The sequence below is a fragment of the Parasteatoda tepidariorum genome, chromosome 1, assembly GCF_043381705.1.
Source record: "Parasteatoda tepidariorum isolate YZ-2023 chromosome 1, CAS_Ptep_4.0, whole genome shotgun sequence".
Classification (NCBI taxonomy): Eukaryota; Metazoa; Arthropoda; class Arachnida; order Araneae; family Theridiidae; genus Parasteatoda; species Parasteatoda tepidariorum.
In genome coordinates this window covers 86,352,109-86,362,525 of record NC_092204.1, presented here as the reverse complement: position 1 = coordinate 86,362,525, position 10,417 = coordinate 86,352,109, and the positions used below count along the sequence as shown (strand labels likewise).

Below are 10,417 nucleotides of genomic sequence, written 5' to 3'. Positions count from 1 at the left end.
TGACTATCAAATAATTTTTAAAAACTTAGCACGGGACTTAAGAGATCAAATTACAGTAAATGCATAAAAATATTAAAAAGTGGCACATTATTGCATAAAGAAAAAAAAAATTTCTTTTAGATTTTACGGGAATTTTATTTCAAACAATTATACTGTTAAATAATAAATAAAGTTTATTATAATGGATCTGATTTTTCTATAATCTTCCGGGTAATAATTAAAAACGAATGAAAGCTGTAAAATCTTATTTTGTTTTAAGCAATGTGGGAAAAGCTGACATATCACTATTTACAAGCCTTGATAGTTTATGTATATTACACTTTTATTAAAAATATATTTTGGGACAATTAGGTTTAGGATTGACTCAATCTCAATAATTTGAGAAAGTGACATGAAATGTTCTAATTAAGTAGTGCAGACAATATTTTAAGTTCGGAAATCAGACAAACGCACTCTTTCTGAATAAACATACCTTTTTACAATGGATTAAGATCTCCAATTCCCAAAGTTTAGGGGATAGTCTCAATCTGGGAAATATGGTCCGGTCCCATTGTTTGGCCAGAGCAAAGTTAGAACCCCTTAATGTTAGTATAACTTTTTGCATATTTCACCATGTCTTGATAACATTTTAAGCAAATTGAAAATATTTTGCACCCAATTATGAAATTCGTTAGTTCAAAGATTAAATGAAAAAAAAAATTTTTAGTTAATGTTTTTTTTTTTTAAAATAATAGTCGAAAAAGGTAGGAAGTTTTCTTTAATATAATTTAAAAAAATTATTTTACATGGCAATATACCGAATTTGTGCGAAATGAGTTGAACAGTTCCAGAAAAATCAAATTCTGAAAATGTCTTACATTTAATATTTGATTTCTCATGCTCAACCAATTTCGCTCAAATTTTTTATTTTGCTATGTAAAATTATATTCTTCAAAATAATGTAAAAAATTGGATAGCTTAAAATTCAAAATATTGTTGACTATTATTAAAAAAAGGAAATAGTAACTAAAAGTTATTTCTTTTCGATTTTCATAATATAACAAAACAAAATACAAATGACAAAAATAACAACAACAAAAAATAAAATGATATGTTTATTCAGAGAAAGTACACTTCACGTTTGATCTAGTAACTTTAAATATTGTATATGCACTAATTAATTAATATGTTTCAGGTCTTTCCCTTGTTGTTCCGTCTTCTTTTAATAAAAAAAATATAAATATTTTTATAACATGTGAGCGTGACAGTTTGTGATTCACAAAATGCAAATTTTAATTTATGACATTCCTTAAAGGAAAAGCGAGAAACTCTTATGTCCAATATATCTCACTAGATGGCAGCATCAATGGAAGAAGTCATTATTATTTCAACCTACTAAAGTGGTGCCAGCTTCTGTACTTCTCTTTGTTCGACGCACAAAAGATTATCAGTAAAAACTAACATTAAATATATTTATTTATTATTTTTNTATGATTTATTTTTGGGCTACAAAATGTTCGAATCCGCTACTTTTGGAGCTCCCATTCGCTACTTTTTAATCTTAAGTTCTGGCAACACTGAGTCGTCGTAGAAATTTGTAAACATTAATGTAAACATATAAAGTTTTCTGAGTGTCACGAGTTAAAAGTATTATTATATCTTTTAATTTTCAGTAATGAAAAACAAACGATGTGGGTAAGACCACAGGAAGTATCTTTAGCGAAGTCTTTGTGGTGAGATGGAAATATGTTCTATCTAATATTTATCGAATGATTATAATACCATATTTGCAGTCAAAGTTTTTCTTTTCGTTTTATATGAACATATAATAAGGGAGAAACATTACATATTGTCGTTTTCTTTTCTAATTAAAATTTTTTTAAATGTTTTTTTTTATATTTACACATTTGATTTTATCCAATTCAAGAGAAATGTTTTTAAAATCTATTTTATAATCGCGTGAAATCCTTTATATGTTTGTTCATCACAAATTACTGAATTGCCTGACCATAAAGGCTAGTAAAAAAAGTTATTAATTAAATTATTTTTAAATAGTTTTATTTGCATATTTAAGTTTTCTAATTTAATAGCTACTCTAAGACTGTTTTTTATTGTTCTAAAGTTGTCAAAATATGTCCTATCTGGGCTGTATATTGAAAAAATTATCTTCTTCAGGAATAGTCTCTAATCTTTCCTACAAGGTATTTTTCTCAAAAAGACTCAAGAACTGCCGTTAAGTATAATTTTTGAAGAATTGTTAATTTGAGAATTGATAGTTTGTGCTGCAATGTATAAAACTTGATTACTAATTTTTATTCTTCCATATTGATTACTATTTTCTTCCAGATAACTTTTGAAATTGCTTGAATGCATTATATCTAGACTGGAGTATCAATATTAGTACCTATTTGCTATAGGTGTGTTCATTAATGTGTCACTGTCTTGTTTTTGTAATTGCAATGAAATAAAGAAACATATAGTGACAAGTCAAGTTTATAACAACTGTATCTGATGCATTTGCTTTTGACTAGGTTGTATTCTTTAGTTTCTTGCATGGCACTGCCCAGTTGTCACCAAAACTTGCTGGCCATATTGGTGCAGCCACCAATGCAGAAATTCCCCTTCTAGGGAAATTGCTAAATTTGATTAGCATAATTTTCTATAATATTCTGAAAAATATATCCTGCTCTTTAGTGAAGATATTTGTCCTATAGAACTTATAAAATTTCTGCCTTTATCAGTTAATTGAGGAAGATTAATTTAGGTATCAGCTTTATCTATTTGGTTAAGGTTGTTAACTGCGAAATTTTAATCTGTTCTTTATTACATTTGATGTTTTGATATACAAATATCTTTTTGCAAAGTTAAATGTATTACAAATATTTAGTTAGTTGAAACAACATATTTTTTTGTAAGGATCTGATAGTCATTAAACCTTTTATTTTGTATCTTTGACTATTCTTTTCAATATTTTATTTTCTTATATAACACAGATTTATCTACATCTAGCATAGGGGTGCACAACCTTTTTCAGTGAAGGGCCACATGCACAGCAGATTGACCAATGAAGGGCCGCATGCCAAAGTGTTTAGACCGACATATTGAAAGCAATTGTTGGTGGNTGAGCACCCCTAATCTAGCATAAAAAAAAGAAAAGTATCATGTAACTTCGGATTAGTTACATTTTATATTTCATCATATTGTTACAATTTAATTTTATTTATGTCTTGCGTTTTTTGTAAGTGCTCTTTTTAACTTATAATTTTTTATTTTAACAAAGCAATTTTTTTTATATTTCTCAGGGTCTGTGAAAGAGCCAACACATATTTTGTGCTTCAACAAAGGAAAGGTTATGGCACTAGAGGTCTTGCATCATTATTCGTTGGCACATTCGACAGTGTGTTTGACACAAAAGTATTGAACTCCATTAATTTCATTATTTAACACTTTATATTAATCTTAGGTTTTTAGGAAACATTATAAAAAAATTTAATATTTTCGAAAGATTCAGGTTGGCTTTTAACCTCATACGGCTTTTTGTGAATAAATACGGTACCTTAAAGAAATAACTAAGTGTTTATTTACTATGTTCTGACAAAATATTTTTCTAGAAGCAAATGAATAAAATAATTATAAGAAATTTCCTGAATAAGTATCATTGAAAGGGACTATTTTTATTAATTTTTTTTACTTGAGTTTAAACATTACTGTAAATTACAAAGCTTGCATAATAAATAAGTTGTCAATTATTAGTATTCTTTAACTGGGTTTTGAAAATATAAGACAGCAAAAAAGGGCTCACAATTGCAATGAAGGTTGTAGAACAATTTAAGTTCGCACCAAACCATTTTTCTTTGTAGCAGAACTGTTTATGTACAAGTTGCAGTATAAGTTGTTAATAGTTTTTGTTTCTCTATGTAAGCATTTAATTATTATTTAATTTATAATAAGAATAATATGAATAGTTATTTTTGATAATACCCACAGAAACTTCTAAAAAACTAAAAAAAAAACTAACTCAGTGGCGCGACAGCCCATTAAGAGGGCCAAGGCCGACTGTGCCCATCTCAGTTTTCTTGACCTTGGGCTCTGGGGTGCAGGAGCATATGTTCCGGTCAGGTGGTCAGCCGAACGCGGAACCCCCAGTGTTAGTTCCCAAGCATGCTTGGTACTCATTTTATCGACCCACTGAAGGGATGAAAGGCTGAGTCGGCCTTGCCCGGCCCAAGGATCGAACCAAGGACCTGTGGCACGACAGCGCGAAGCGGTACCGCTCAGCCATCGGGCGTCTCACAGAAACTTCTAATTATCAAAAATCTTATTGTGGAGCATAAGATGTAAATCTGCTCTTTGGGAAAAAGTTATGAAAATGTTTTGATTTGTATTAACATTAACTATTATTTTGTCAAACTCTTTACTTTTAACCTGATTTGTTACTTGAATGAAATAGTATAAAAATTTCCCTGCCAAGCATAATATCTCTATTGAATAACGTGGAAAAAACCAAGGAAGGAAGTATTTAATTTTAGGTTGGCAGTTAAAGAAATAAGAAATTATGTTCTGTATTTCCTCCTCAGTTAAAACAGTTATACATTTTCAAATGGCCACATTTAACTTTGAAATATTTTAAGCTGGAATTTTTACCAATTTAAGTAGGCATTTCCTGAATTCATAGCTAACATTGTATTATCGTTTTTATGTTTAAGGTATACATTTGACTAGCATCTTGTTCAATTTAAGTGTCAACATTGTCTCCTTTATTCTTAAATGTTTAAATAAATTTAGAATACTTTTATATGTAAGAAATTTTTTTTAATTACATTACTATTTTATCCATATTATCATTATTATTAAAAATGTTTTAAATTGCATTACAGGTACGTAAGTTATTTTATTTGAATTTATTATTAGTGTTTTTTAATTTAACTCTCAAATCTTGAAGTATCTGAGAAAGTTTGTTTGCGATTTTCTTCTGTATACATCTCTCTTTTTCATTAATGAACATAAGAAGAAACTGGTAAATTGGCAAAATCTAATAGTTAAAATATTTCTACTAAGGATTAATATTAGCCGGAACAAGGTTACTATGCATAAAAAGAAGCTGGTCAACTAGGGATATTTTAAATTAAAAAAGCTAAATTTACAATAACTATAATCAAAAGTAACTTTTAATAGTAATTGATTCGTTATTACAGCCTTTGCCATATAGGATACTCCTTCATTCTTCATCCTCTGATAAGTCGCCTCGTAAGTAAAGTGATTTCTTATTTGTAAGTTATTATTTTTTTTTATGTCCATTTATTTATTTGTTATTATTATTATTTGCAGTTTCTGTTGCCAGTGGATTTTCTAAAAGTGAAATTAATGACAATTGGGAATGGTTAGAAAAAAATGTCATTCCTACTCTAGGTTTGTGAAATTTGCATGAAATTCTCTGACATAATATTTTTTATAATTTTATTTTATCTACTTAATGACATTTAAATAGTTGTTTCTTGCTTGCACATATAATGTACATTTTGTTTGATGTTATTTGAATAATTAACGTACTGTTAAATGTCTTGAATTCTATCTATTAGATGAAATAGAAAAGTGTTTTACAATTTTTCTACAATCTCCTATTGAAATAGTTATCCCTATAACTGGATCTTTCTTTTTACAGAGGCATTTGATAATGAAGAGGAGATGAGAAATTTTGTTGCTTGTAAAATTGAAAGTTTAGTTGCTCAGAAGTCATATGATAGTACTCAAGATCCTGATAGCATGCAATATAAAGTATCATCTTTAAAGTTCTCTCGTCTTTTCAATATGCCCAAGGAAGAAAAATTAGTCAACTGTAAGTTGTGTATTGCTGTTCTTTTGTTTTCATACAATTTATATAATTTAGTTTTCATATGTCTAAAAAGATATGATAAATTGTAAGTGATATATTGAAATTGTTTTGTTTTTTTACATAATTATTAATATCACTTTTAAAAATTGCTAAAGGAGATATATTATAATTGGTCTTCATATAATAAATATTGAGAAACATTATTTTGAAAATTTTGTAATGTATGTGTAAAAGTTTTGGAATGTATGTACTATTTCAGTTTAAGCTCATGCTCAATTTTTAGTTTTCTAAATATTCAATTTCCAATCTTTTCAAAAATTGGATAGTTTTAATAAAGTTTAAAAAAAAATTACTATAGCTGAAAATTATGGAAACACCATTTGTTCATTTAAAAACATATATATTAATTTTAGCAAATGTAGGACTTTACTTTTAACCTTATGTTAATGTAATTATCCTTTTCCAATGTTGCTATTTTTAAACCAGACTAATCCTTTGGATTGTTTTCATACAAATTTCAAGCAAATATTACTAAAATTTATGGAATTTGAACTTTATAGCTACACAACAGCTTATTCACTACATGGAAATTGTGTTTTTCATCAAAAAAAGCTCTTAAAATGGTCTCTTGCACAATTTGAAAATGTTTCTTATTATTATATTACCCTAAGCACTGTATAAGTAGACCTATTTTTTAAAGATTTATTAATTTATCCAGCTGCAACTTTTTAATTTTTTCTTTTCCTAATTTTTACTATTCATTTACTAAAGTTAACTTACTGGCAGTTTTGACATTTTCATTTTTACTGCTTCCATTATTTTTTTTTTATCTATACATAACTGTGGTTCTGCCTAATTTTCTCCTCCAATCAAAAAATCAGAGGCTTTATGTGCAAGAATATTTATAGGTAGAAAATGAAGTGAGTTTTTCTGTACATTACCATCAAGGATGATTTATATATGACTTTCAACGTGCAAAACCACTTTCAACATGCAAAACCACTTTCAACGTCCAGAACCTCTTTAAACATGCAGAACCGCTGGGTGGCGTGTTTCTTTCAATCTGATTTAATCAATATGTGTTTCTGTTTTAGTAGACTATTATTTTCCATTATGATAACAAAATATATCTATGGATTTACTTACAATTCTAATTTCTTTAGATTATTCTTGCTGCTTTTGGAAGAAAAAATTACCATGTCAGGGATGGCTTTATCTTAGTGTAAATCACATGTGCTTTCATTCTCAGCTGTTTGGTAAAGAAGTTAAGTTAGTTGTGAGATGGGTGGATGTTACTGTAAGAAATGTTTCTTATGCTTTGTATTTTATACTTATTTTGAATTGAAATTTAATATTTTTACAATTTTTATTTTATTTTAAAGAATAAGAACAGGTCTGATTATATTTTCAAAAGTAGTTTAATCTTAATCATTCATTATTTATTTGTTATAAATTTTGTGTGCTGTAATAACATTCATACAGTCAGTTTTGCAACTCAATACTTTCATATTTAATTAAATAGCTTTATTTTTATGTAGTAATTAATTTATCTATACTTAAAACTTTTATTATTATCAATATTATTTATTGTTAATATCTCATTATTCTAAAATAAATTAAATATTTTATAAATGGTATGTTTTCTAAAAGTTGATTTATTAGAAAAATATGATTTATCTTTATAAAAGTTTAAAAACAATGATATTTGTAGTGTATAGTATATAAAGTTTTTTTTTTCTTTTTCATTTTATAAAAAGCAGTTTTTGGGAAGAAAATAATGTTAATTTTTAAATTTGTTACACACAAAATTGTCTTATATTTGTAAAAAAGAAAAAAAAATGCATTCATTTAAGTTTTTTTATTTCTATGTATGTTTATTACATTCCTAATCTGTTATTGTCCTTACAGCAAATTGAGAAGAATGATTCTTTAGTTTTTCCAGACAGTATAAGTGTTCTTACAAGAACTAAAAAGGTAATGTACTTTCCTGTTTATTGAAAGTGAGATTATTTTAAATGATGTCTTTGTTTTACATTTATCACATTAGATAGTAATTTTAAGGCATTCATATGCCGCGAGAAAATATTACATTAATTATTGTATCTTAAATCATTAATTTTTGTTTTCATTGATTCATTTAAGAAAAATCAATAGAAATATAAGTATTTATAATTATATTTAATGGGAGACAAAATTCCATCTTTCTTAATACAATGCCCGTTTGGTAGGAACTCTCTGGTTAATCATCAAATTAGTTATTTATCATAACATTAATATTTCTTCAGTTATCAGACTCATGAACTATTTGAACCAAAATTACTTGGTAATTCATCAAAATTTATGAAAAGTGAGTTAGAGCCTTTGAGCAGGGAGTCTATACAGAAATGACTAATGACAATTTTTATTAGTAATAATTTTTTCTGAAGGGTCATATGGCCAGGTTCTTTTTCAACTTCTTTTAAGCGACTAGTTATTTTTAAATGCCTAGTTATTTAAGGTAGATTGTGTTACGGATTTAATAGCATGTAGAATGGTCAGGTATAGATATGTATAGGGAAGAGAGTTTTTCCTTCCAATGAAATAAGTGTGTACTGAAAGTGCTTTAGTTTTCTGGTAAACAGAGGTTTTCATTCACTTTTATATTATCACCCAAAACAGGCGATTATAATTTCTGCTTTTCTATTCTCATTATTGTTAAGTTTGCATTAAAATAAATACTGTCTTGTTCATTGCATGAAGTAGATATTATGTTAGGCAACTCAGCCATTTTTTGGTATCAATTTTTTCAGATACTGGTGCAAACGTTTGCATTGTATAATCATTAATTTTTAATTTAAAGATTAGAAAGATTTTTAATTTAAAGATTAATTAATCATTAATTTAAAATTAAAGATTAGATCTGATTTAGAACTTTAAAAAATATAACTGGAATTGAAAATTTTCTATTCTCATTATTGTTAAATTTGAATTAAAATAAATACTATCTTGTTCATTACATGAAGTAGATTTTCTGTTAGTCAACTCAGTTATTTTTTGGTATCAAATCTTTCAGATACTGATGCGAACATTTGGCATTGTATAATCATTCATTTTTAGATTAGAAAAGATTAGAGAAAAGGTCTGATTTAGAACTTTCAAAAATCTAACTGGAACTGCAAAATGTTTTACAGTAAATTTAATTATTATTTGTCATGGGTGCAAAGAAGTTTAAATGTATGGAAATTATAGTTACATTATTTAGTTGGATTAAATTGAGCATTAAAACCTAAAGCTGATATGTTTAACTCAAATTAAAGTTTTATTTGATTAATTCTTATTTAAATGTTTTTTTTCCAGTTCCATTTCTCCATGTTCTTAAAGTTAGATGAAACATTTACTCTTATGCAACAGTTAGCAAACATTGCCATGAAAAAGTAATAATTTTTTTTGTTTAAATTTGGAAAAAAATTTGGAATCTAAAAGTTAAAATGTTGAGTACTTCTGTGTTATGGGGTTTTTAAAATTCATAAAAAACATTGTTAAAACTGTAAGTCCTAATTTGCATAATTTGCCCCTAAGTTTGTACAATTATATATTTAAACGGAATAAGATTATGGCTTGAAAATTGATGACCTGTCAATATTACAATAATGAAGTGGCTTTTACTTAATTTATCGATAGATATACAGAAAATATTTGATATAAATATATATATAAATTAATATTCGATATATTTATATAAATTAATTGCTGTTTCTAATTTATTACTATTAATTAATAAAATAATTCCACTTATTTAAATTCTATATTGTGTATATCTATTCTGCTTACTCATTGAAATATATTTTGATATAAATTAAAAAGAATAACAGTAAATTATAGTTAAATTAATAGTTTTACAACTAAGCAAATTACTCTATGGTACAATAATATAGCAATAATGATTACTCATCAAAATATATTAATAAATTAAAAAGTAAAAAGAAAGACTATAATGATGTAATAATAATACTTAGTCACTGTTACTGCTATGTTGCCATCATAAAATGTGTACTTTTTTTAATTTTCTTTTTAAGCCTTATAACACAGAAGAGCCAAATTTTGATTTGTGATCATATAATAACTTTTGTACTTAGATAAAATTTTATTTAATACTCTTTTTTTTTAGTAAGTGAAGTTCCTAAGAGAGATTTACTCATATTAATTTGAAATATCTTTCTATTTTAGATTAATTTCAGAAGAAAATTTTGAGGCAGATACAGATTTAGTCAATAAACTGAGTAAAAATGTGCCAAAAAAACCTTCTTATTTAAAAAGGGACTTGGATGCTCGTGCTCACAGTGAAGCTTACAGGTAATAATATGATCTTAATTATAATTTTAAAGATTATTCATTGTCATCAGATTTTTACCTCGTGTGACACTGTTTCTGCAACTACACCTGCAACTTTTAACTTTTTATGTCTGTATGTTGTCAGATATTGAGCGGTATAATAAATACTAATTTGTATTGTCAGTTCTATTTAATTTTAGCAAGTTATTTCGGAATAAAATTCAGGACATTAAAAAAAATATTTGTATATTTACTTTAATTATTAATTATTTTAAAGAGATTTTAATGTGGAAT

General features: G+C 26.5%; 1 protein-coding gene across 1 annotated transcript in view; it reads left to right on the top strand.

Annotated features, from left to right (window-relative positions):
- The first annotated feature begins 1,555 nt into the window (after positions 1 to 1,555).
- LOC107445623 (TBC1 domain family member 8/9) overlaps positions 1,556 to 10,417 on the top strand; it is a 32,546-nt gene continuing 23,684 nt past the window's right edge. Inside the window, exons 1-9 of the mRNA XM_016060054.3 lie at positions 1,556 to 1,712; positions 3,282 to 3,393; positions 5,175 to 5,226; positions 5,308 to 5,388; positions 5,642 to 5,815; positions 6,976 to 7,109; positions 7,721 to 7,786; positions 9,149 to 9,225; positions 10,019 to 10,144. Of these exons, the coding sequence (XP_015915540.2) occupies positions 1,669 to 1,712; positions 3,282 to 3,393; positions 5,175 to 5,226; positions 5,308 to 5,388; positions 5,642 to 5,815; positions 6,976 to 7,109; positions 7,721 to 7,786; positions 9,149 to 9,225; positions 10,019 to 10,144 (866 nt within the window). The 5' untranslated portion in view covers positions 1,556 to 1,668. The remainder of the gene's footprint in view (positions 1,713 to 3,281; positions 3,394 to 5,174; positions 5,227 to 5,307; positions 5,389 to 5,641; positions 5,816 to 6,975; positions 7,110 to 7,720; positions 7,787 to 9,148; positions 9,226 to 10,018; positions 10,145 to 10,417) is intronic.